The sequence below is a fragment of the Fusarium subglutinans genome (genome assembly GCF_013396075.1).
Source record: "Fusarium subglutinans strain NRRL 66333 chromosome Unknown NRRL66333_c0000143, whole genome shotgun sequence".
Classification (NCBI taxonomy): Eukaryota; Fungi; Ascomycota; class Sordariomycetes; order Hypocreales; family Nectriaceae; genus Fusarium; species Fusarium subglutinans.
The window spans coordinates 17,478-43,792 of record NW_023502206.1 but is presented as its reverse complement, the minus strand read 5'-3'; the positions used below and the strand labels follow the sequence as shown (position 1 = coordinate 43,792).

At 48.6% G+C, this 26,315-nt stretch overlaps 7 protein-coding genes across 7 annotated transcripts; 3 read left to right on the top strand and 4 right to left on the bottom strand.

The window, feature by feature from the left end:
- Positions 1-180: 180 nt before the first annotated feature.
- Positions 181-1,610, top strand: FSUBG_9348 (4-aminobutyrate aminotransferase; the record flags this gene model as incomplete). The annotated part of the gene is made up of 2 exons (XM_036687851.1): positions 181-320; positions 371-1,610. The coding sequence occupies 2 exons, from the start codon at positions 181-183 to the stop codon at positions 1,608-1,610; spliced, it is 1,380 nt and encodes a 459-aa protein (XP_036535146.1).
- A 3,814-nt stretch (positions 1,611-5,424) lies between these two features.
- FSUBG_9347 (uncharacterized protein) lies at positions 5,425-8,469 on the top strand (the record flags this gene model as incomplete). Its single annotated transcript, XM_036687850.1, has 7 exons — positions 5,425-5,463; positions 5,600-5,778; positions 6,180-6,433; positions 6,491-6,570; positions 6,624-7,246; positions 7,297-7,464; positions 7,521-8,469. The coding sequence occupies 7 exons, from the start codon at positions 5,425-5,427 to the stop codon at positions 8,467-8,469; spliced, it is 2,292 nt and encodes a 763-aa protein (XP_036535145.1).
- A 954-nt stretch (positions 8,470-9,423) lies between these two features.
- Positions 9,424-10,828, bottom strand: FSUBG_9346 (DUF1682 domain protein; the record flags this gene model as incomplete). The annotated part of the gene is made up of 2 exons (XM_036687849.1): positions 9,424-10,658; positions 10,762-10,828. 2 exons carry the CDS (start codon positions 10,826-10,828, stop codon positions 9,424-9,426), a joined length of 1,302 nt encoding a protein of 433 aa, XP_036535144.1.
- Positions 10,829-11,294: 466 nt separating this feature from the next.
- On the bottom strand, positions 11,295-12,329 carry FSUBG_9345 (epoxide hydrolase; the record flags this gene model as incomplete). Its single annotated transcript, XM_036687848.1, has 1 exon — positions 11,295-12,329. One exon carries the CDS (start codon positions 12,327-12,329, stop codon positions 11,295-11,297), a length of 1,035 nt encoding a protein of 344 aa, XP_036535143.1.
- An 841-nt stretch (positions 12,330-13,170) lies between these two features.
- On the bottom strand, positions 13,171-16,784 carry FSUBG_9344 (peroxin 26; the record flags this gene model as incomplete). The annotated part of the gene is made up of 6 exons (XM_036687847.1): positions 13,171-13,488; positions 13,540-13,608; positions 13,666-14,143; positions 14,677-15,029; positions 15,365-16,247; positions 16,297-16,784. The coding sequence occupies 6 exons, from the start codon at positions 16,782-16,784 to the stop codon at positions 13,171-13,173; spliced, it is 2,589 nt and encodes an 862-aa protein (XP_036535142.1).
- A 1,560-nt stretch (positions 16,785-18,344) lies between these two features.
- FSUBG_9343 (HASPIN kinase) lies at positions 18,345-20,038 on the bottom strand (the record flags this gene model as incomplete). The annotated part of the gene is made up of 2 exons (XM_036687846.1): positions 18,345-19,025; positions 19,079-20,038. The coding sequence occupies 2 exons, from the start codon at positions 20,036-20,038 to the stop codon at positions 18,345-18,347; spliced, it is 1,641 nt and encodes a 546-aa protein (XP_036535141.1).
- A 1,756-nt stretch (positions 20,039-21,794) lies between these two features.
- Positions 21,795-25,996, top strand: FSUBG_9342 (phospholipid-translocating ATPase; the record flags this gene model as incomplete). The annotated part of the gene is made up of 3 exons (XM_036687845.1): positions 21,795-25,040; positions 25,096-25,763; positions 25,816-25,996. The coding sequence occupies 3 exons, from the start codon at positions 21,795-21,797 to the stop codon at positions 25,994-25,996; spliced, it is 4,095 nt and encodes a 1,364-aa protein (XP_036535140.1).
- Positions 25,997-26,315: the final 319 nt, after the last annotated feature.

The window sequence follows — 26,315 nt, the reverse complement described above, 5'->3', positions numbered from 1 at the left end:
GTTTGGTAACTTATCAGTGCCACCTCCGATACCGTTGCCAAATGCTATAATAGCTCCTCCCCCAGCTTCGAACCTCAATTCCAATTTCTCCAGGACATCCTATCTCACTCTCCTCTCTCACAAACACAGGATATCCAGAGGAAATTTCCACTTCATTCAGAGATCTTTGCAAGCTTCGCAATGCCTTCCTTCGTTGAGTCCCCCGTTCGCACGGAGATTCCTGGCCCTGTATCCAAGGCTAGCTCCAAGCGTCTGGATGCCATTTTCGACGCCCGTGCCGTCCACTTCGTTGTCGACTACGACAAGTCTCATGACAACTAGTAAGATTATTCCCAAAAGGACATGGCAATATACAACTAACACTTCGAAGCATTGTCGATGTTGATGGCAACAAGTACCTCGATGTCTACGCCCAGATTGCTTCCATCCCCGTGGGATACAACAACGACACTCTGATCGAGGCTGCCAAGTCCCCCGAAATGATCTCCGCTCTCGTCAACCGTCCTGCGATTGGCAACTTTCCTTCCGACCAATGGGTCGATATCCTCCGTAACGGCCTCATGAAAGTCGCCCCTAAGGGCCTCAGCTACATCTTCACTGCTCAGTCTGGATCTGAGGCCAATGAGCTTGCTTACAAGGCTGCTTTCATGCTCTACAGTCGTCGCAAGCGTGGCAACGCTGAATGGAATGAGGAGGAGATCAACTCTTGTCTTGAGAACTCCAAGCCTGGCTCTCCTGAGCTCGCCATCATGAGTTTCAAGAACTCTTTCCACGGCCGTGGTTTCGGCTCCCTCTCCACCACACGCTCTAAGGCTGTCCACAAGCTCGATATCCCTAGCTTCAACTGGCCCCAGGCCCCCTTTCCTGCTCTCAAGTACCCTCTTGAGGAGCATGTCGAGGAGAACGCGGCCGAGGAGAAGCGATGCCTCGAAGAGGTTGAGCGCATCATGACCACGTGGCATTGCCCCGTTGCCGGTCTCATTGTTGAGCCCATTCAGTCCGAGGGTGGTGACAACCATGCCTCCCCGGCTTTCTTCCAGGGTCTCCGTGACATTACCAAGAAGCACGGATCCGTTCTCATTGCCGACGAGGTTCAGACCGGCTTCGGTGCCACTGGTTCCTTCTGGGGACATGATCACTGGAACCTGACCTCTCCTCCAGACATGGTTACCTTCTCCAAGAAGGCACAGACTGCTGGCTACTTCTTTGGCAATGAGATGCTCATTCCTGATAAGGCTTACCGTCAGTTCAACACCTGGATCGGCGACCCTGCCCGTGTCATCATGTGCAAGGCTGTCATTCAGGAGATCCTTGACAAGAAGCTTGTTGAGCAGACGGCCCGCGTGGGCACTCACCTCTATGCCGAGCTTGCGCGCCTTGCTGCCAAATACCCTGAACATATCCAGAACCTTCGTGGAAAAGACCAGGGCACTTTCATTGCTTTCGATACCAAGGACCCTGCTGGTCTCGTTCGCTCCATGCGCCATATCGGTGTGAACATTGGTACGTGCGGCAAGAACACTGTCCGCCTCCGACCTATGCTCATCTTCCAAGAGGAGCACATTCCTCTTCTCATCAATGCCTTTGACAAGGTTATTGGTGCTCTGTAAGCTGCATCTAGCAGGAAAATCAAAATGGGATTGGGTTTCTACGCATCATGCCTTCTACTAGCGTTGCATTGATTTTAGTTTACATTTGTCAAAAGGGTTATTCTGAGGATCGGAGGGAAAAGGAAAGAGTTATCATACTGGTAATATACTAGGTGTGGAAACGGATAGTGTCTTTCCAAACGGAACAGGATCACACAGGGCGTTTTTCAAGGTTACTGGAACTTCAAAATAATTACGATTACTTCAACATGGGTCTTTGACCGCATTTACCATGGAAAAAATGTGATGTAAAACAACGGAACCGATACATTATAGTCTCATGGAAACACGACAAGACCTGTGAGCTGAGAACCTGACTTCCCGGAGCCACCTCAACATCAGGCCCAATTTACAATCATACAGAGGTTTATGTGAATGTCAGATAGATACTACTGAGGTGAGCCATTAGGCCATAATGAGCTGCAGGCTGGTGTATATCTCACATCACCTTGGATACCGGCCTTAACCGATACACCACGCGTCTCCCGGCAAGCTATATATCGTTCATTTCTGATTCTCTGTGTGTTATCTCTTTGGATTATTTCTGCTAAGTGGCGAGGCGACCTGTCACATGGGATACGCTTAGACGAATGGCATCGACGCCGCCATGTCATTCAGCAATAGTTGAGAAAACTTAGCCAGAGCTTTGGGAAGCTCTAGGGCTAATTTCACTGGAGAATTTTCAGGGTTATGATGCTTGCTGTGATTTCACCGTATTCTTTGTCGCCATCAATCTGCTCGATTTTGACGATATGATGGCCGCTGAGGCATTGGCACTGATTCCGTCTCCCTCTAGGATACTCCAGAGCTCTCCTCAGTGAACCAGGTGTGTGATTGCAGCATGCCACCGGACCAGGGATGAACTGTTCAGATACATGTGGTGGCTTGCAGTAGCAGGTAACAGAAGTATAGTCGCAGTCATGAAAGCGGTAGTTCGGCGGTTGCATACAGGCACCGGAGTGATCGGGTAAACCCGATATTCAATGCTGAAGCAGTGAGAAGATATCCATGTCGGTTTATGCCGGCTGAGGGAGAGCTTCGACCAAGTGTTGGGAGGCTGGCTGGTAATGCAAGATGCAATCTCAAGATCCAAATTTCTTTTTCTCAGCCCCGGCCATTGATCCTTCGAGAAAGCCACCATGACGACTTATTGGTTGCAGGGTCTTCTGACTTGGAATCAGGCCTATTATTCGCAGGAGGAGTTGGTCTCTTCATAGCCAGCTCTGCGGGTCCGAGGTAACCACAAAAAGGGAGACGAGGAACATACAGTAGTGAGTAGACCATTTATGCGAGCCATTAGCAGGCGCAGACATTCCCGTTGAAAAAGGCCAATTGTGACAATATTGCTTACAGAATTTGGTTTGACAAGTCTCGGATTGCCAAAACGAGCAGCCGAGCATGTTGGTCCAGGCCGATAGACCTGACAAAGTTAAATACATAGGGAGGAGAGCATTGGTGCTTTGTTCGAACCCCATGGTCTCATGACGCCTAAGTCTGTTAGCTTGTCATGTACATGGAAAAAAGTGTCCTATCCGTTGTACATTGTATAAGGAAGAGAATACATAGAGCATAGAAATGGGTGATGGTGTTGGTCTTGGCCGAGTGGAAGAAGATCTACACATGACATCTGCACCAATGAGTTGACAACCTGCAAGATCTCGCCGATTCGTCACCGTGCTCATCTCATGGAATTCAAAGCTGTCAACCCCGCAAACCCAAGGCATGGCCAGCCCTGGCCTCATGTAGATGTGTTCTTGATACTCCGTAGGCTATAAGCAAACAGCATACCCTTGACCGATATGCTCCTGTCTTAGCCAGTCTAAAAAAAGGTAGGGCCCTGGTGGTCTGGGTACCTGCGAGACATCAATGACCCGGTCCTTAGGGATCAAGGCTGGCTTGTTGATCAATGCGGCACAAGCTTTACCCAATAATGGCAATTGAATTTACTGATGAGGTATGCTGTTGGAAACATACACAGATCATATATAAATAGCCGCGTTCAGCGCTCTCTCTCTATATCGTCAATATGAGCAAATTCCATACCTAGGATACCAGTCTAACCGTTCCAAAGTAGTTGCCTATGTAGACTACCTAATGGTGGCCAGTATCATAGCTTTGGTTGAAGGGATTCTCCACAACTTGACCCATGTCTGTTCTATGTGGTATCTTCCCCCAGCTTTATATTGCCTAGCATCATTCGCCCGTACTGTGGGGGCCGATAAGAACGATTCGGGTTTGTTCGTAATTTCTCAGGTCCTCTCACAGCATGAGGAAGGCATCCCGCGATCTTGATGCACGCGTTGCCGAGAGTGGTCGCTACTAAGTTATCAAGGAATTGCAGCACTTGAATACGCCCCGTTATGGCGATTCTGCGCCCCGCTCCGCCCCGCCCCGCTGCGGTATACCAAGGCCACAGGCTACGCTTGATGTGCCAAGTCGTGATACTCAATCAGCTTAAGGCTTAGGATCCTGTATTCCTTGCAAGTGTCCCGTAAACCGATTATTTTGCCATATGCACAAGATGTAAGGATGTGACTCTGCATCACTTTTTATGTTGCTTTTTGTCGACATGGGCTCTCGTTCTTCCCTGGCCACATCTCAAGAAAGACCCACACAGGGAGAAACAGGCGGGCAGGCAGGCAGGCAGGGTAGGTAGGTATTTACCAGTTGGAGGGTTGAGAGACTCCTTGAGAACTGTGTCCGTGATATACCGTTCTTTCAAGGGCCTCTGATACACAGACAGGCGAAACATTTAAATGTATGCCTTTCGCATGCGGGTGACACAAAGAGAACCCCCAGTAGCTTGATACTCACGTACTGAACTGAAAAACCATATGCTTCATCCCTTTCGCGAAGAGGTACCTGTCTGTCTATCGACAATGCCACTCAAATGCTACTTCAATGGATCGGGATCGACCGCCAACGGCATACTGCACAGCAAGGTACCTAAGGAGCTGGCCGAGACCTTCTAGTTAGTGTGTACGCGCGTGTGTAAAAGAAAAAGCAAAGTTGATGCCTCTTCACTCACTGTAATCAATTGGCGTTGCGCGCCAACCAGCTTGTCTCGTCAACTATCGTGGAGCTGCAGCGGCATCAGAACGTCAAGCCAGTGTGACCGTGTGTGTATATCTTGTTAGCGCTAACTCCCAATATCGGGCTTTGAAGGTCTTTTGCTTTAGTCTTAGACGAAGTATATGCCCTTCATCACATGTTATAAAACATGCGCCCTCTTCTTTCATCTGGATTCCGTCGGGCATGCTACTGAGGTGTTGGGCAGATGCCCTTGTTACATTGCGCCGCAAACAAAACGTCGAATTGTGAGCTTTCCTACCTACTAGTTAGGTACTCGACCTATTCTGCTTCTGTCTCTTACCATCATCTCGGACTCAAAAGCGTGGGCAAACGAATTACGTTCTGCGGTTCCGCCCACTGCATTAAAATAGACGCTAACTAGCTCCCCGCGTCTTACCTTACTTGAACTCTTCAGTTCCTCTCTTCTGCTTGACCTTGAGCTTCCATCTTATTTGATCAGCGATTAACTACCTAGCATGGCGTTGCTTTAAGAAGTTCAACTACAAAGCACCTCTCAGGCGTGTGGTTTCTCGGATCGCAACAAGCGAAAGACACGATAGACACCTCGACCTAAACTGCCGAAGCTCAAAACAAATCCTCGCTCGCATCGCTGTAGCCTGCAATAGGTTCTCCTGGAAGACTGGCTGTTGTTGTCAAAAACCTAGTCGCTGCCATTCCTGTGCATCCACCAACAGGGTCCTGGATGGAGCCACTAAGTCGCTTCTCAAGCCTCGATCTACCTGTACGTGGGCCATAAAACCACTTCAAGTTCAATCCGCCAATTTGAACCATCAATCCTACCCCCAATTATTACCGACTCCTCGAACTCAGCAAGTCCCTTAACACGATTGCTTCGCCGCACCTTACGGCCTCCCAAGCATTTTGCTGGGGTCTACGGACTTCCCGCCGCTCGAGGTCCCAGGAGCAGGAGTCCATCCGCTCCGCCGCCGCAAACCGGCCCCGCGCCGACTCGGGAGATGGACAAGCAACAACAGACTGTGCAGAAGAGCCGGCAGCGCCGCGAAGCCGAGAGAGAACGCAAGCGAGCACTCCGAGCGTACGTCCACTAAACCTTGATTCACTTCGCCACTGTGCGTCGTTCTCTGGCGCAGACAAACCCGAGCATCTGTTTCTAGGGCCCTGTCCTTCCCGTCAGGTTCCGGATGCGACCAGCTCTGAATCACTTGCCTCCCGCTTATATCTTACCTTCATTGATTGTTCTGGTTTCCATATGCTGATTGATTGTATTCTCTAGCTGCGACGGCTGCCGACGACAGAAGGAGAAATGCGACGGTGGTGTACCATGCCGAAGATGTACGCGCCTACATCGCCAATGCGAGTTCCTAGGTCCGACTGCCAGAGATGCCGAAGGAGGTGATGGCGCATCGAGGCAAGTCGCAATAGCATTACCGCATGCCATTCAATGTTTTCAAGGCTTGCTGACACATATGAGTTTAGGAATCGCTCCGGCCCTGGCAACGCTGAGCTCCTTCAGCGCGCTTCTTATATGGAGAAGATAATTACCCACTATGCTGGAAGTGTCTCTCTTGATACAGAATCATTGAAGGCTATGGCCGAGTCCATCGACAACAAAAATCTCGACGCTAATCAAGTCAAACGACAAGCTCTGATTATGGATTCTCCAGGCTCTGACTTTTTGGGGGCAGAAGATGAGAACTATACTGTCCAGCCACTGGATAATAACACTACTCGTAAGGCCGACTGCTGATTTTCAACATTCACAAGTAACTAACCAATATCGCTCATAGACTACTCAGGCGAGTTCTCTCACTGGAATTTCTCAATGAGAATCAAACAATGGATCGAACAATGCGTACCGGAGCGCCATGTATGTTGCTCCAGCCTTGTTTTGTAAGAACAAATAACTTAGACCTTTGCTAGGACGCACCAGGCCCCCTCAGTTTCAAAGAGTATTATCGAGCCGAGGAGCTCCAGTCAGCGAATAACACCCAGGCATCACTTTCTGCACTGCCTCCTCGATATGTCGCCGAGTTCCTGGTCCAGGCTTTCTATAAGCATGCCGAGACCAACTACTTCTACGTTGAGCGTGGATGGCTCGCTGAACAGATCGACCTAATCTACCAAAACCCCGGGGCTTTGTCTCGTCGTGAAGTGGGGACGCTCTGCATGATTTGGATCATCTTTGCGATTGGAACTCAGTACGCATACCTCGATTCGATCTCAGGAAGAGATGCCCATGGCAAGTCGAACGATTCAAGCCCTTTCTCCGAGGATACAATAGGCGTTATGTTCTATCAACAAGCCTGCAAGCTCGTTCCTGATGTCATTACTGTCGCATCACTGGAGAGTGTCCAGGCTATTCTTCTCATTGGCATCTATACCCTGCCACTTGACGCCTCAGGGTTATCGTACATTTATCTTAATCTCGCGGTAAAGCTCGCGATCCAGAATGGCATGCACAGGAAGTGGCCTGCCGGGGGACTTGATCCTTACGTTCGTGAAACCCGGAACCGCGTATGGTGGACAGCCTATACGACAGAAAAGTATGCTTTATTGACCGTATATTTGAGTTCCTGGAAACTAACCACTGCAGACGGGTTGGTATCTACCACGGGCGGCCTTTGTCTATTCTAAGTAAAGATGTCGACGCAGAGATGCCCACTGATCGACCGGATATCATGCCATCAAGCCCTACCAATGTTGCGCATATGCTTGCAACGTTACGACTGAATCAGGCGCTTGGTAAGATTGCGCATGAGATGTATGCACTCGCACTATTCTGAGCCGTGTGTTCAACAAGCTAACCACCATTGGCAGCTCTGTTCTTCGAACCGCACAGAAACATGAGATGAATGAAGGTTTGCAACGGGTTATCGATATGAAGGAGGAGCTTCGAAGGTGGTGGGACGCACTACCCGAAACCGCGTTTCACGAAGAAGTCAATCCTCAAAACCCTATTACACGTGCAGATACGCATCTCAAGCTAGAGTATTGCCTGCTGCGAATGTACGCTGGGCGACCCTTCATCTTACCTCGCGAAGTCATGCGTGGTAACGCAAGCACGTCGAGTTCACCCGCTGATTCAAACAACCAAAGACCCAACACACCTCATAAGTCCAATCCTCGATCGATTCTGGTTGCGGACTGTGTGGAGGCTGCATTGACCATAATCGACACATGCCATCTTCTTCAGAGCACGATTGGTCTTGCACGGGCATCATACACGGAATTCAGTTCCTGTCGTGCTGCTCTCCTGGTCATCATCACTCAGTGCCTGCAAAAGAAGACGGATAGGCTACGTGACGCTCTGCGCACTGGCATGGCTATGATCAAGGAGATGTCAGCTGGTGGAGAGTCGGCCCGTTCTGAAGCATCCCTGATCGAAGTTTTTGAACGTGCTATCTCACGACTTGATGCCACAGCTGATCCCTCCGGCCGAGAAAATGACTACTCGCGGTTCAAGAAATGGGAATTACTTTGGAAGAATGACGTGCCTCTTCAGGACTTCAGGCAAGAAGAGTCACCCGAGACTTCCTTGCCGCTACCTCAAAATCCAAATTCATTTTGGAGAGGAAGCACAGGTACGACTGCTCGACCTGGTATGCCAACGATGCAGGCTCCGAGCCCTTTTGTGGGGATGGATACCAATTTTCCCTCGGTACCCCAGGTTATGGACGAGTTTTCTACGCTCTTTGGATACGGTTTCGGTCCTAGTCCTGACAGTATGGCCGGCACAGCTAATGGGGGCATGTGGATGGGCCCTTGAAACTCCACGCATGCCTCTTTCAAGTGGATTACTCCATGTTCTTGAAGGAGAAGAAGGATATATCCCACGTCGTTCGGGCATGTTCCATTGCTGTGGCTGTTCGGCTGAGATGCCGAGAAAGCATACCATCAGAGTAACAGGCTTACCCAACCCACGCACCTAGTGTCAGCAGAGCTCTGCTACGGAACAATAGTCTGCGGAGGGCCCGGATGACCACAGGACTACTGGTTTGAGGTACAGCATAACTTCCGGTGTTTGCTCGCACTACCATAGCAATCTTGGCTCTGTTTTACATTATGAAACATAAGGTCGTTGCCTCACTCTTCGGGCACCGTGACCTCATCAGCTGTCTTCGGTTTTGTCCTGCCAAGTCGGTTTCAAGAGAACGGATACTGCAATAGCAAACACGCGGGCTGGAACGCCACTGTTTGGAAAGTAAGAGGAAACACAAATCGTATTTTTTTCTTTCTTTCTTGATTAACCGATACCACTCGTTTTAATCTAAAACTCATTAGATTTCTCAAATTGCCTCGAGTACTTGCAAGCAACTGCCACGAGAAGTCTTTGACTAAGAACCTCAAACTCAACGGTGGTGAATGGCAGTCTGTATTGGCACAAGCCAGAATCAAGGAGATCAACCTGGCGAAAAGCCAGTGCACACTTTCTTTCACATATCGAAAGTGAATACTCTAGTTATTCACACCGATGCCATTAAACATCGTTCAAACCCGACAACCTACCTCTATATCCAACAGCACTCAAAGCCCAATGACTAGAAAGAGAGAAAGAAAAAGAAGGAGATTTTTATGGCGAAAAGGCAAGCACCATCATAGATTAGGCTGATAAATAAACTACTGTTACAAATTCCCTACCCGTACACGAAACCCCCAATGAACATGCATCTTTTCACTGTTGGCTCTTAAACCAGCCGATTTGTACAAGGAAATGGCTGCTCTAGGCACGCTGTGTCTGTCGCTTCTGAGATCTGCGCATCTCCTTCTCTCTCTCCTTCTCGAGGTATCGCTTTTGCGCCTTGGCATCAAGACCCTTGAGCTCAGCATCGCGCTTAGCCTTCCGGGCCTTTTCCTTCTCAAGAAGGAGTTCCTCTTGGCGTTGGCTCTCAGCGGTCTTCTTAAGCTCACTGATGGCATGCTCACGGATGCTGCGGACTTTCTTGGAAACCTCAGGACGGAAATGGGCAACCTTGACAAGAACATCGGGAAGCTGGAGAAAGTGCGAGAAGAGAGGTAGAAGATTGTCGTAATTGTCATTGGAAGGGAGGGCGTACTTCAGGAAGAGTCGCTTGCGGGGAGTCGTCTCCTCAAGGGTAGCAGGCTTATCAACAGGCTGATCGGAGATAATGAGGTACTCAAACAGATCGCCAGCGGCTCGAACAGCGGCAATGAGTTCAGGAGTAAGGAGAGTATCAGTGATCTCGGCGCTCTCGCTCATAACAGTGAGCCAAGCGGGAAGCTTAGGGTTATCTTTGGTGAAGGTGAGAGACACATCATATCGGTCGTCGCGGACGCGGCGCATGACGTCTTTGTGCACAACACCCCAAACAAAACCATCGTAGGTGCTCTTAGCATCCTTGGCGCGGATTTCAGAGGCACCAGGAGTAGAGGGGACTGTAAGACTCTCCTTGCCATCAAAGGGGTAGGTCAGAACCTCGACGGCATCCTTAGGCGCATCAACAGTCTCGACGAAAAAGCTTGCCACATGCTCGAAGCCGTTAACAATTGGGTTGAACTTCTTGGTCAGGGTGACCTTGAAGTCGGTGAAAGCTGTGTTCTGTCGACCAGTAGCGTATGTTGCAAATTCAAAGAGGGATTTCTCCTTGATGAGTCTATCGGGATTGACATCTTCGTTGTCCAAGGTGGGAACACCACTGAAGCCAACAAGAGCATACTCCTTCTGGAGAACGGGGGCGTGGGCGCGGATCCAAGCCTTGGCCCTGGAACGATTGCGACGAGCGCCAATCATATGAAGGAGGAAGATAAAACTCGAGATGAGGAGAATGATGCCCTCAAGCCTGAACTCGGACAGGGAGTGACGCTCGTGGACATTGTACCACTTGGTGTATGGAACGGTCGTAGCAGCAGCAGCAGCAGCAGTAGCACTTCCGGCTGTCGCATCCTGGGTAGCGGCCTCAGGAACTGGATTGGGAGCTTCGGCGAAGTCTGCGAAGTCTAGAGGAGGATGTCGCGTGTCAGTCATGATATTCAATTCCACTCTTTGCGCGTCGCAATATTGCGCAATTGTCAAATACTCAGAGTATTTGGTGATACTAACCGGAATCTGGACTCGCAGGCTCAGGGGCCTTTGCACCTCCAAAGGCGTTCTTCAAGAAAGATGCCATTTTCGAGTCTTCGGCAAGGGGATTAAGAGGTCGTGGCTGAGGAGGGGAAGAGGCGAAGCGAAGTTAGCAAGAGGCCACGGCGTGAGGAGGCAAAGAAATAGGCGATGTGGGTGATGCGGAGAGCTTACCTTCCAATAGCTTGGCAAGGTGGAGACGAACCCAACTGATGGCATCTTGAAGCTAAGCTGCAAAGGGCATCTGAACTCAATTCTTCTGGACTCTCAAAAAGCCTCCAGGTCTCTAAAATTCGAAGCGACAGACTTAAAAGTCCTTTGTAAATACATAGCACGTCCTTCAATGAGGTTACCACGAGTTGGACGTCAATTGTTACGGATATAAATAAGCAAGGAAAACTGGGAAATGCATTTCCATATGGCGTATGCTCATTGTTCAGAAAGTCACCCAGTGCGTGTGCATAAAATCTATTGAGATCATATAAAACAGAGGCTGAATATCTGATCTCTGCTCACAGAGAGGCCTTTGCCTTCAAGGCACCATCCAACACCTCATCAAGCCATTTCGTGATATGCTGGTTCACAGCCTCAGAAGCCTGCCATAACGCCCAGTGAGACGCTTTGACTTCCTCTCGAGTTAAGTTGGCAAAGGCCGAGTCCATTCCCTTAGACATAGACGGCGGGAGAGCGGAATCGTCAGTTGCAGTGATAAACAAAGCTGGCATCTCGAACTTGTGGCCACCTTTCTTGGCCACCTCTGCATCGTCGCGGTGGTTGAGCTCCTGCATGCGGTAATAGTTTAGGGGGCCACGCAGCTCAGGTGGTTCTTTCGAGGCATATTCTTTGGCATAGTAGTCCAACTCTTCCTTACTGACAAGTGGCGAAGGGCCGAGTTCCGGTAGCTTATCGAAGTAGATGCCGTCCTTGGCAGAGAACCCAAGGTCACCACTAGGTGTGCGGCCGCCATAGAGGGCATTCAAGAACTGCCGGATCTTTTCCTCTCCTTGGAGACGCGATTGAACCTCGGGGCCCTTGAACTGTAGCTGGTAGCTAAAGTTGAGCAGATGGCCACTCTGAATGATAGCTTCGAGGGGGACAAACGTCTCTCTGGGCTGCATGTAGGGTGTGCAGACACTGAAGACACTCTTAATCAATTGAGGATACCGGCAGGCGGCCTTCCACACAATAGCACCACCCCAATCGTGTCCACCAAGAATGATCTGTCCATCCTCTCCGACGTACCTCCGAGCCAACTCGTTAATGTCAGCCGAAAGGCTCTTGTATGTGTACTCCTCAAGCGACTCTGGAGCATCGGTACCACCGTATCCCACCATGTCGGGGACAATGACCCGGAATCCTAGGGACATAAGGTAGGGAACCTGATAGCGCCAGCCAAATCCAAGATCTGGAAAGCCATGGATAAGAACTATTGTCTCCAGTGGGGTGCCCTCAGGCTCTCCAACAATGTACTTGTAGTTTTTACCCCGAATCTGGGCAGTCTCGGTCTTGACCCGAGAGTCGTTTGGCACAAGCTTATCAGGAGCCATACTGAGTAACTTGCCGTCCCGTGTTCTTTTTGTGCGATCTGTTAATATCGTTAATGATGAGATGTTGTAAAACTCTAGGTTTAAACTAAGTTGCCTGTCTGTGTGGGGAAGCCAACTGGTGTTGAATTACATCATGCTGGAATACGGTACTTACTTTCTTGTTATAAATGATCCGTAGGTGCCTTGTTCAGCTGAATTCTTGCAAACAAAGTACCAGTCACCTGTAACGACCGGGATCGCAAATGTACAAAAATTTCTGTTAACTTGAGACTGCATGGCGCAAAGTCAGTCTATATAGCACAAGTTTGATCCTGGACAGCTCTGAATGTGCTGTAACTAGGGTGTAGTCCGAGTAAACCGAGGCATGAACGGGAGGACTTCCTAATTTAGGATAATCGGACTGCGAATCGCGGCTAAGACCAACGAAGCATACGTTCGTCCTCGACTCCTCGGCATGTTACATAACATAGTGTAGGTCAATCAATGGTGGATTGACGGTGGAGGCCTTGAAGCGGTCTGCCCGAGTCCGAGTCCGAGGTCAAGTACCTAAGTAGGTAAGGTAGGTGGACAACGAGGTAACAAAACAATGAGAAGACATCCCCGAGACAGCTTCCATGGGGTATCAAATTGTATTAATAGTAAAACAATCGGGCTTAATAATAAAGATCCAACAGAAAGCGCCTTCCTTCATGAACATGAGATCTCTACATCTCTCGCGAATCCGAACATAGGTAAGTTGTGCAGAATGGAATCTTATACGATTTCCTCCTCCAGGTCAACAAGTCAAACCAAGACAGCAGCCCGTGCACTGCATCCAAATGAACCACACCAGTGACAATAATCAGTAAATCACCATATCTTCGTCAGCTTCCTCCAATACATCTGCCGCCTCATCGTGATGATGGTCATGATTAGACGCCTGAATCAGCTTCTCTTGACCATGTGGCGATTTGTCGGGCCCATTTATGCCTTTGGAGTCGTGATCCAAGTCCTCCCTTGACGGCGCTGTCGTCTCTAGCGGCTGTCTTCCTCCTTTCGCCTGTTGCCCTTTTCTTGCGTTCAAACCTTCAACTTCGCGCTCTATTGTGACCTTCGTTTGCCGGATCTGATCATCTATTGTGTCTTCTTGTTCTGCTGTAAGCTTCCAAGGAAGATAGTACTAGATGTGTCAATACCAATTTCGAAGTGATAGATGTTGGCGTCAACTTACGATATGCGGCCTTGATTTTGTGCGTAGGTACGGAGCCATCGCAAGCATTTTGATATGCTTGCTATGCATCTATGCAATCTTGTCAACTCAACAGTGCAGCAATTGGCAACCCAGCGGCCAACTCACAACCTCCTCATCGAGCGTCAGTTGTTCGCCTCTCCGGATCTCAGTGAGTCGCAGTCGTTTCTCCTCGCGCAGCCTATCTTCCTCAATGTTCTGTTTCTGTAACCGGTCTTGTTGTCTGCGTTCTATCTCCAAACGGCGCTTCTGCTGCACACTGCCACTTGTCTGGCTCAGGGTGCTGAGAAGACCCCCGAATAACCGCTTCCCGCGTCTCTTCTCTTCTTGTGTCGCGTTTTTACGGCGATCTATGTCGATGTCTGGAGAGTCTCCATATGAATTGTGGCGGTTTGTAGAAGAGTTTCTCCTCCGTGGTTCGCTTGGTGCTTCGCGGAAATATTCGTCATGTTTCGTTCGTTTCGGGGAGAGTTCGCCAGCGTTTATTGAAGCCTTTCTTTTCATAGAGTCCTTGTTCGGTGCATACTCAGACATTGTATCTTTATCTTGCTCGTGGTCTGCTTTGGTATCATCCAAGGGACGGAGCCTAGAGTGAAGTTAGTAAGGTACAGAGAAGAAGGATTTCGATTTGAAAGCACTCATTTCTGGGTTCCATCTTTGATCATCGTTACAGAAGCCTAGCTGTTTGCGCATTAGTAGTTAGACATAGAACTAGCCTATTCAGCTGTACCAGATGAGGTGGAAAAGAAAGGTAGGCTGAAGCTTGGTGATGTCCCTTGTCAAGGCTGAGAAAGGTGGGGATTGTGATGTCGTGGGAAGCGGCAAGATCTAGAGCGCCCCACCGTCTTGATTGGCTAGCAGCTCTGTCGCCCCTCGAAGCTGTCAGAAACGCTTTCACAAGGCTGAGAAATCTCCAATCTTGAACTTTACAACATTACGCCGGGATTTTGCGCCCTTCTTTTTTCCTCAACACATCACTAACTCTGACGGCGCGTCTCATAACCAAACTTCATATATTGTTTCCCCGCCTTGTCACAGACATCCTCGTCATAGCCATGTCTCGCCATCATCCGTAAGTAGTCATTGATTCTGTCTTTTTATGATAGTAGCTTAACTAACTGTCGCGCAGCGATCTTGTTATGTGTCGCAAACAGGCCGGTATTGCCATCGGTCGTCTCTGTGATAAGTGCGATGGTAAATGCCCAGTTTGCGACTCCTACGTTCGGCCCACGACGCTCGTACGCATTTGTGACGAATGTAGCTTCGGCAACTACCAGAATAAATGCGTTGTGTGCGGTGGTGAGGGCATCTCGGACGCGTTCTACTGTTTTGAATGTACTCGCCTCGAAAAGGATCGCGACGGATGTCCTAAGATTATAAACCTCGGCAGTTCGAGAACAGATGTGAGTAGTCCCTGGACCATTGTAGTCTGGCTTAGCAGCAGGGTGCTGACAATACTCTTCCCAGTTATTCTACCAAAAGAAAACGAATCGTACAACGCAATACTAGCCGAGTTGTGGCCTGGGCTGGCCATGCAGTATGTTGTTCGGTTGATTCGTGGTCAACTTAGATCTGTCATCATAGGTGTTTAGGCGTAGAAGGGAATATGAAAACGCGGTTTTTTGGATTGAGCGGCAGCTACCTAGTAATTACAATTCACTTGCTTGTTCCTCATTCAAATTTGCCAGAACTCGCCCCCAGAGAAATACACTACGGCTGAAAAGAAAGGCTCTACCCAGAGACTCCTCGTAACACATGAAATACTGATAAGTAATACAACGGAAAGAATTGATTAAATGTAGCTGACCTTCACCCCCATTCCGGCTGTGCCCTTGACCTTAGACCAAAAGACCGCAAGCATTCTCTTCACTCTCTCCCGAATGTTGGTGTTACTCAACATGAGAATCAAGCCCATGACAAACGCCAGAAATTTGAATAAGAACATCGGGTTTGAGTTTAGTGAGGAGCCCAAATTTTCGATAATAGTCCGCAGTTGTGTGATAACCATGGAAGCGCGTGATGTAAGAGTTGGGGCCTGCGAGACTGCTTTGCCATTGGCTTTGGGGCCTGCTTGATTCGTCCCTCGAGGCCTTGACTGTTTCGACGACGAAGATGATGGAGCTCTGGCCTTTCGAGGTCGAGTTGACCCGGTATGGCTAGCTGTATCGTCAATCCCGTAATCAACCTCGCTCCCTTCGCGCTTCAGACGCTCCTCTTCTATTCGTCTTCTTTCCTTCTCTTCGTTCTCGGCGCGCAGTCTCTTCGCCTCCTCAATTTCTCTCTTCAGCTCATTCTCCTGTCGCTGGCGCTCCTCATTCTCCAGTCTTTCCTGTTCTTGCTGTTCATCGTGTAGGCTTTGCAATGCTTGCAGGAAGGCTTCGCGGCGCTCTTCATCTAGGACTGAGCTGACGCTGATAAATTCACGAGCATAATCCCATTCGTTGTTGCGCAAGAGGACATGGAGGGTGTATAACTCCAGAATCTTGACACGAGCATTTAGATCTCTAGGCGTGTTGGCGCCACTCGCCCCCTTCGCAGGAGACCGATATCGGTTCGACATGGGCGAGCTCGTTGATTCAGCGAGCCGCCCAGCGACATCAAGATTTGGTGTGTTGGAGGCGGCCAGATAAGCCTCGAGTTTGTGCTGGTTAAGCTTCTGGTCACGGGCATGTGCCAACAATATTGTCGCGCTGCTCGAGTCAGTCTATGTCTCAATTCGGCGCATTCCAAACGACTTACAGATTAATGACTACGTCGGAGTCAACATCGCCCTCCACTCCATGGTAACCATTCGTGACTACCTCATCCCATATTTCTCCTTCGCGAACTTTGGTACACAAGGCTCTCCATTCTTGGTTTCCGAAAGCATCCTTGCCCTCCTCGGGTTCTAACTCGACAATACCATTGAGGATAGTAAGATACAGGCTCCAGACCTTAATGCGAGTCGTTCTTGATGCTCGAGCAACTGGCGCAGGTTCGCCGTCGTCAACATGTTCGGGTGGAGTAATCAACGGGACTAGTGTCGTCAGAGCTTCAGGCAAACGACGCGTGAGGAATAAAGTAGAAGCCTGTCGATAGGTCTTCGAAATTTGGGAAGGATGCCGTGAAGATGTAGAAGAAGCTAGAGAGGATATAGATGTCGATAGGAGGCTGTTTGACAGGCCAGAAGGTCCAGTTGAAGATGACATCGCGGTCGGACTGTAAGCGGCGTGATTGTTAAAAGACATGCTGACAGTTGTTTGAAAGCAATGGGATCAGAATCGCTAGCACGGAAGCTGCTGAGGCTTAAAGTCGTCTACACATAAAATGCGGTGATGGTCCTTTGGAGGTGGCGGAGAGTTGAAGTTCGGATCGTATAGTTAGAGGACAAGCGGTATGTGACGGAAACGGAGCTCGATGGAAGACCGGGAGACAAAAGAAGAAACAGGGCAAATATTGAATCACCCCAGATTCATGGTTCATCAATTGAGCATCGTCGGAATAACAAGAGAGGTACAGGAACTCAGGAACGCAGGCAAAAGGCCAATTTCGGGACTCACGCGTCAGGGCCGAATTCAGTCAAGAAGGCCGTGACATGTGGTTTGTAGGAGTAACATAACAATTGGGGAGCTGGCAGCCAACCAGGTCAACGGTAGAAAAACAATCTAGTAAATTTAGCCTCGGTACGGGTACCTACTTCTTGATTTCCAGGTGGGGCAAGACTCCATTTCCAGCGCATCCCCCAGTTCCGAATCTCCGATCAAGAGGAGCCGACAACGGCTGAAGCACGGCCGAGGTTGACAGCTACAAACCTTTGACATTTATAGGCAAATATTATTCAGGTACCGATAGCAAGACTTCCTTATCTGCCTCGATAAAACAACAACATGTTGTATTGATTTCCTCAATAACTTAACGAACCCACGAAATCCGGTTATTGATTATGACGCAGCTCAAGAGTCATTCGTTCCGAACTTTCTGAAGGGCTAAGCTCGGCATCTACTCCGCTTGTTGTTTTGTATGTTGTTGTCTCAACGGGTGTCTTCATTTCCCATTGATCCAATGACCTACCATAGTAGGTATGCCTTATTAAGGGACAGGAAAACTTCAGACCTTGACAGATGATATCAAAACAAAAACGTCCAAAGCTTATGACAACTTACCCGAGTCTTTTTGTCACTTGCCTAAGATCGAGGTCTAATGTTTTCTTGCCTCTCCTGGCTAGGCTCGGCAGGATACGCCAAATACAGCAGTGACTTATAGCAGAGTTGAATCCACCATGGTTAATAAATACCAGTGAGTCATTCTCAATACTTACTCTTGTTTAATTATTACTATTACTATTACTACTATTATTGTTCTTATATGTGAACAGCATGCAATCCAATTTGTGTCCAGTGAAGTCTCTCACACGTGATCGGCATCTTGGATTCCCCAGCACCAAGGTGCTTGGTATTACATTATCTAATAAACTTTCTAAAATTTGATAAAATAACTAAAATGTAAATACATCAGATCATATGAAGAAAAGCACCTCACACGGTCAATTATATATGTACTCTCTAAGAATATATCTTTGGGGTTAATGAATCTTTACTGTATTTAGCAATATCTGGTTCCTAGGGCAATACAATGGAAGATTAGCAAAACTATTGGCTTGGTCGGCTTTCAATGTAAAGGCAAAGACACCCTGTAAATAGATATTGTTCACATGAAAAAGCCCCTGGTATTTGAACTCCACCCTAAATCTATCATCAGAACGCCGCCCATTCTATCGTCCAATCTATCCCACACATGGCACCTCCAACTCATTGCCTTCGAGTTGACCTCCTGGCTGGCGCGCTCTCTTGCTTCACACCCTTGACATCATCTCGCACGCCGATAATGCTGTCTTCTCTTTCAATCAGTGACTCATCAACACCATTTAGTTGTTCCTGACGAACCCACCCCGCCTCAACTGCAAAGCATACCACGTCTGCAGCACAGCTGAAGCAGGGCAACTCATTTCCAGCGTCTGGATCCAGGTAATTCCACATCTCTCGGGTCTCTTTCTTGAATCTTGCAAGCTCCTTCCTATCACCCTTGAAATGACTTATCAAATATTCGTAGAGGTATGCCAGCCAAAGTACATTCGAGTACGGAGCATATACGTCCCATGAGAGTTGTCCGTCGATACCCTTAGCGTAGGGCGTCTCGTGAGCTTCTGGGGGGAGGCATATACGGTCAGCACGGAGAAGGAATGACCTCATTCGGCGATAAACTTTGCATTGTGCTGCATGAGTACTGGTGAACAGGCTGAGGTCTCTTTCGAGATCAAAGGCCACAGGTTTCGCATTTTCAATGGAAAGATCTTCACCACGAGACAGGCCGTAGTCCAAAATCGTGATATCCAAGCCCGAAAAGCCAAAGAAGCCCGCTGAAGGAGGACCCATGTCTCGAGGTGGCTTGACTTGCCGCATACATAAGTTACCCTCGTGAAGATCACGATGCTACTATAAGTTAGTGGGTTTAATCAAGTTGTGTACCTCGCAGGATGGATTACCTCGAACATCACAAGGTCCTCTGCCCTCGCCAGAGCAATAGCCTCCAAGAGAAATATATCCCATAGTTGGCTCTCGCTAGTCAATTTCCAGTCTTCTAGCGACGTTCCAGCATCGCCCAGCTCAACAACTAAGAAACGGGTATCGTCCAGATATCGACTGGGTGAAGGATAAAACTGTGCTCGATCCGGGTCTTGTCGTTTCATCTTCTTTTGAAACGACTGATGTGTCTCGAGAAGCTGACGTGTTGTTTTACCCTGGACGACGTATCGCTCCTTGTATACAACGAAACCTGGGATATCTGCCAGCCATTCCGAGATTTGCAGCTCGCCCTGTACATCCTCTTCAGGGTGAGGCTCTTCATCGACCAAGCCGGAGCGAATTTGGGCTTTGGTTTGTGGCTTTATAGGCGACGGAAGCCGAATAACCTTTATTATGCTTGTACCACGCTCGTTGGTAACACGATATACCTCGGCGTAAGATGCTTCAGCGATCTTTTCAATTCTGTCGTCTGGTGGACAGACATCCTCCCACGTGAGGGTTCTGAGCTGAGTTTGCTGAGCGGCCGCCTCTGAGGCTATCTGAGCCTCCAATAATCTTGAAAAACCGACAGAGTCATCCTCATCATCTGATGGGGTTGAGATTGGCTCTTTAGCCTCAGGAGTGCCTCTCTTCTCGGAGACCTTGAGGGTTGTGTCCTTCTTGATGTTGATAGCCTCGATTATCTTCTCCGAGTCAGGCTCTATGGTCTTTTTCGGCAATTTGGCATTTGGCTTGGTAGCTGATTTCTCATCGAGATGAATTGACGAGACTTTATTTGTTATAAAAGAGATAGAGTCCTTTTTCCTGTTTGATTCTTGTTGGGGCCGTACTGGGCTTTGCGGTAGTTCGGCGAATAAGCGTTCAGCTTTCGACCGTTTTGCTGGTTTTCCATATTTCTTGACCGCAGTACTTCGCGTCATTTCGATGCTCAAACCAAAAAAAAAAAGTATTAGATGTTATTATTCAGATACGGAGGTAGTCTGTAATCACTGATCACCAAGGACCAGTCATGCACGATATAAACATCTTCAACAAGAAAGAATGGTTGGTGGGGCAACGAACCCACTCATAGGTACTTAGGTGTTGTACCAGCCCGTGGAACAGTCAGTTCTTCCACTGTACCCTGGCACCTAGGTGCCTTACCTAAAGGTCAGTCCTAAGATAAGGGACCTTAGGTACTCTCTAGACATTTTCTCTGGCACAATGGCTCTGCATCAAATACGTCCAATGGATACAAAATAAGCAAATGAGATATAGCCATGTAAGAACACATAGATAAGTAGAAACGATAGCATAGCTAGCATCTAGCCTCATATTGAAACGAATGAGCAAGCGTAGGCCTTCAAGAAAGTGGGGCATTGTATGATACACTTACTGAATCCGTCGAGGTGACGACGTAGTTAAAGGGGCTTGGTAGATGCGTTCTCTGTGAATGTACCGGTATCCTGGCATGCAAATAATGGCTGGAGAATGTACTGTCCAGCATGATGTTCCATGTGAATATGCGTACCTAGGATGGATGGTCTCTTAGTCTGAAATACCTACGCAGTCTCCTCCGCAACTGAGGACCCGGCATGTGGGCGGCATATTGATTGATGGATCGTGGCTCATTTCTTGCCTGTTGATGCTGACAGCATAGTACCTTAGTAGCCATGAATAGAAACAATACGACGAACTAGAGCTCATCAGCGGACGTGGAGTAGCACTTGCGAAGAGGCGTTTGCTAGCCGAAGGACCCTTCCGCGCCAAAGACAGAATGCGAGAAGTACCTTAACTGTCTGTGGGCATGAACGAAAATCCCATTAAACATTGAATCGCTAGCGAGCCGAATTGATACTATGGAGAATTGCTGATCTTTTTTTATCACACTGGCAGGGTACTTGGTTCCCCTGAGTGTCATTTCTTTAGCACTGTGAACCTCCACTAAATCCAACTGGATCTGACAGCGCCAGCCCAAGTTGGAGCTCTCAGTACATAGGTAGTAAACTGGTTTGTCATATTTCAAAATCCTTCTTTTCCCTTAGTCTCTACCTAACACCTTTCCTACTCACTACATACCTACCTTTGAAAGACAAAAGGGGGAGGATCCATTGGCTTTTATTGACTCGTCCGTCGCATCTGCTCCAGCTAAGGTAGGTAGGCAGAGTCTCTAAACCATACACTTCAAAGACTTTTGACAGGAGTCGATTTGGCCAATCAAAGACTGAAAGCTGGCCACAGCCCAGTCTTTTGAGCCTCGTCCACGTACCGCCGCACGGTCTGCAATCGAGTTGTCTAATAGAAAGCTTGCGCATGGTAAAAGGAGGCTGTGCATGTGCAATCCGGTCACCACGGCACTTAACCGAACCCCAGCCATAGAAGGATTGGATTCACAGACACTTATCCTACGGAGAACGGGCCAAGCTTACAGTGATTACTTTGCCTGACCACTTGATCATTCGATTAGAGTTGACGATTTGACGACACGACACCGTCTTCATCTGCCATTGCCTTGGCTGTCAGCTTGTCGCTTGGCACCCTCCCACGTCGCTCGACCTCATCGCATTGTATCGACATCAAATAATTGAGTTTTGCTTGCTCGGTCAAACCGTTCATCGCGCAACATCATTTCATCATATCCGCATGCTGGCAACCGCCTTTGCTAGTCGATAGTCTAGCCTTCAACTGTCAGCCGCCATGGCTGGGCGACCGCCTGGAGGAGGTTTCGATTCGGGACACTCGAATAATCGCGATGATTTGTTACTCGACCTCGACAATGACCAACCTGTTTACAATGGCGGACAGCGCTCCAATCTCAACGATGACGACCTGATGCGCTTTCACGAACAAAATCAAGACCCCCCGCCAGGTCGTACCTCTGTATCCTATGACGACTTCGTCGGTGCTCGAGGCGCGAATCATGCTTCGACCGCACAACCTGCTGGCGGGTTAGGTGTACCGCCCAGATCTGGTCCAGGTTCGAATCCCTACCTTACGAGACAATATAGCCAAACTTCCGAACTTGGCAATTACCAACGCTACGCTGATGATTTCGATGATTATCCCGTCGAAGGTGACTCGTACTATCATCAAGATGGAGGGGCAAGAGTTGACGAGACTACCCCAGGCCTTGGTAGAAACAACGCGCGGAATCGAAACAGCGTCTTGGGTCTTGGTGGAGGTTTTATTGGCAAAGTCAAGAACAGGTTAGGCCTCGGTCAAGGATATTCAGAGATGGATCTGCCTCTGACAGAACCTGGCCATGAACGAGGAGATTCCGTTGGGGGGAACTCTCATCAGCCACCGCAGCAGGCTCAGAAGGGCAGGTTTGATATGGGCAACTTCAAGTTTGGATTTGGCCGATCGAAGCCGGATCCATCAACCCTTGGTCCTCGACTCATATACCTTAATAATCCGCCAGCCAATGCCGCCAACAAGTATGTCGATAACCATATCTCGACTGCGAAATACAACGTCGCAACCTTTCTACCGAAATTTTTGTACGAACAATTCTCAAAGTTTGCCAACATTTTCTTCTTGTTTACTGCCGCGCTTCAGCAGATCCCCAATTTGTCACCAACGAACCCCTACACAACTATTGCACCCCTCATAGTGGTACTTATCATATCTGCTGTAAAGGAATTGGTTGAGGACTACCGCAGAAAGCAAGCCGATAATGCTCTCAATACTTCCAAAGCGAGGGTCCTACGAGGTTCAACTTTCCAGGAAACGAAGTGGATCAATGTGGCCGTCGGAGACATAATAAGAGTGGAATCGGAAGAACCTTTCCCTTCTGATCTAGTTCTTTTGGCTAGTTCTGAGCCCGAAGGTCTCTGTTATATCGAAACAGCAAACCTCGATGGCGAAACAAACCTCAAGATCAAACAGGGGCTGCCAGAAACTTCCTCAATGGTTTCACCCAATGAGCTTAGCAGGCTGGGAGGACGTATCAAATCGGAACAGCCCAATAGCAGTCTTTACACCTATGAGGCAACTTTGACAATGCAGACTGGAGGCGGAGAAAAGGAATTTGCTCTCAATCCAGAGCAACTCCTTCTCAGAGGTGCTACTTTGCGAAACACGCCTTGGGTTCACGGTGTTGTAGTGTTTACTGGCCACGAAACGAAACTCATGCGAAATGCCACTGCTGCTCCTATTAAACGTACCAAGGTTGAGAGGAAACTCAACATGCTTGTCCTCTTATTGGTAGGTATCTTACTGGTTCTGAGCATTGTGTGTACTGTTGGAGATTTGATCCAGCGAAAGGTCGAAGGCGATGCTCTCTCCTACCTCTACCTGGATCCCACTAACACTGCTGGTCAAATCACTCAAACATTTCTCAAGGACATGGTCACATACTGGGTTCTGTTTTCGGCACTGGTTCCCATTTCTCTCTTCGTCACCGTGGAGCTGGTGAAATATTGGCACGGAATTCTGATCAACGATGATCTCGACATGTATTACGATAAAAACGATACACCTGCTACTTGCCGAACGTCAAGCTTGGTCGAGGAACTCGGCATGGTTGAATACGTATTCTCAGACAAGACTGGAACCCTCACCTGTAATCAGATGGAGTTCAAACAATGTTCGATTGCCGGAGTTCAATACTCAGAAGATGTGCCAGAGGATCGTCGCCCAACTATGGTAGACGGCGTTGAAGTCGGTATTTTCGATTACAAGGCGCTCAAATCTAATCTCGCCAGCGGACATGAGACTGCCCCTGCCATCGATCACTTCTTGTCACTGCTCGCAACCTGCCATACTGTCATTCCGGAGATGGATGAGAAAGGAGGTATCAAGTACCAAGCTGCCTCTCCTGATGAAGGCGCTTTGGTTGCCGGTGCTCTGGATCTCGGGTTCAAGTTCACTGCTCGAAAGCCAAAATCGGTCATCATCGATGCCAATGGCCGCGAACTTGAGTATGAACTTCTTGCTGTTTGCGAATTCAACTCAACTCGAAAGCGAATGTCAACTATTTACCGATGCCCGGATGGAAAGATTCGATGCTATTGTAAGGGTGCCGATACCGTTATTCTCGAACGACTCAATGATCAGAATCCGCATGTGGAAGTTACACTCCGACATCTTGAGGAGTATGCCTCTGAGGGTCTGCGAACGCTATGTTTGGCAATGCGAGAAATCCCAGAGAATGAATTCCAGGCATGGTACAAGATTTACGATACTGCCCAGATGACTGTTGGCGGCAACCGCGCTGAGGAAGTGGACAAGGCTTCGGAAATTATTGAGAAAGACTTCTTTTTACTCGGCGCAACCGCCATCGAGGATCGCCTTCAAGATGGCGTTCCAGAGACAATTCACACTTTACAACAGGCCAATATTAAAGTTTGGGTTCTGACTGGAGATCGTCAAGAAACCGCCATCAACATCGGGATGAGTTGCAAGCTCCTCAGCGAAGATATGATGCTTCTGATCGTTAACGAGGAAACGGCAGCTGCTACACGAGACAATATTCAAAAGAAGATGGATGCCATCAGGACGCAGGGAGATGGCACAATCGAAACAGAAACATTAGCTTTGATCATTGATGGGAAGTCTCTGACATTCGCTCTCGAGAAGGATTTGGAAAAACTGTTTCTTGACTTAGCCATTATGTGCAAGGCCGTCATTTGCTGCCGCGTGTCTCCTCTTCAAAAGGCCCTTGTTGTAAAGCTGGTCAAGAAGTATCAAAAGGAGTCCATTCTTCTCGCTATCGGCGATGGAGCAAATGATGTCTCCATGATTCAGGCTGCACATATTGGCATTGGTATCAGTGGTGAAGAAGGTCTTCAGGCCGCACGAAGTGCTGATGTTGCTATCGCTCAATTCCGCTTTCTCCGAAAGTTATTGTTGGTTCATGGTGCATGGAGTTATCAGCGTGTCACGAAGACGATTTTGTTCTCATTCTACAAGAACATCGCGTTATATATGACCCAATTCTGGGTAAGTATGGCATGAACCCCGGAGTGTGTGTAACCATGGCTAATACTGGCGGCAGTACACATTCCAAAACGTATTTTCTGGTCAGGTTATCTACGAGTCATGGACGCTATCCTTCTACAACGTTTTTTACACCGTTCTACCCCCTCTGGCGCTCGGTATTCTGGATCAGTTCATCTCGGCTCGCCTGCTGGATCGATACCCCCAGCTTTACATGATGGGCCAACAGAACTATTTCTTCCGATTTAAAGTTTTCACACAGTGGATAGGCAACGCCATCTACCATTCTATTGTGCTGTACATTTGGGCGGAGCTCTTCTGGTATGGCGACCTTATCCAAGGAGACGGCAAGATTGCTGGTCATTGGGTATGGGGTACGGCGCTCTACGGTGCCACTCTCCTCACCGTCCTAGGCAAGGCTGCTCTAGTCACCAACAACTGGACCAAGTACCATGTCCTCGCCATACCTGGAAGCATGGCCATTTGGTACGTGCTTACTGCCGTCTATGGTATCGTAGCGCCTATGGCAGGCGTGTCCATGGAGTACTTCGGTACCATACCAAGGATCTATGAAAGCCCCGTGTTTTGGCTTCAAACGGTCTGCCTCGCCATTATGTGCCTCTTGCGTGACTTTGTCTGGAAGTATGCGAAGCGTATGTACCGACCACAAACATACCATCATATCCAGGAAATCCAGAAGTACAATATTCAGGACTATCGGCCCAGGTTAGTTGATTCCCCGCCACGCCATAGAGCTCCCGAGACTAACGTACCTCAGAATGGAGCAGTTTCAGAAAGCAATTCGGAAAGTGCGGCAAGTGCAACGTATGCGTAAACAACGGGGATATGCCTTCTCGCAAGCGGACGAGAGTCAAACACGTGTACTCCAAGCATACGATACCACGAAGCATCGTGGACGATATGGTGAGATGGCCAGCTCAAGGCCAGCGGGCAGGTAACCGGCGGGGGCAGAAGAGGAGATGGATCGTAAGCAGGTCTTTTGAGAATGCCTATGTGGTTTGCGTGACGAATACAAAATATTGGAGGGTTTACTAAGGAGTTGGATTGCCATTTATTTCAAATCACCGGGTGGTTGTTCTGCTCAGCCACCTTTTTCTGTACTATCCAATTATCGATGCTGAAAGCGGCGCGTCGTTGGCTCGATCAATTGAAATTCGCATGATGCATATATGCTTTTGGACATCTCGGGGAGGTGCCTGGACACCTTACTTAGAACAAGCGAGAACGAGGACACGAAAAGAGATCTAGGCTATACGA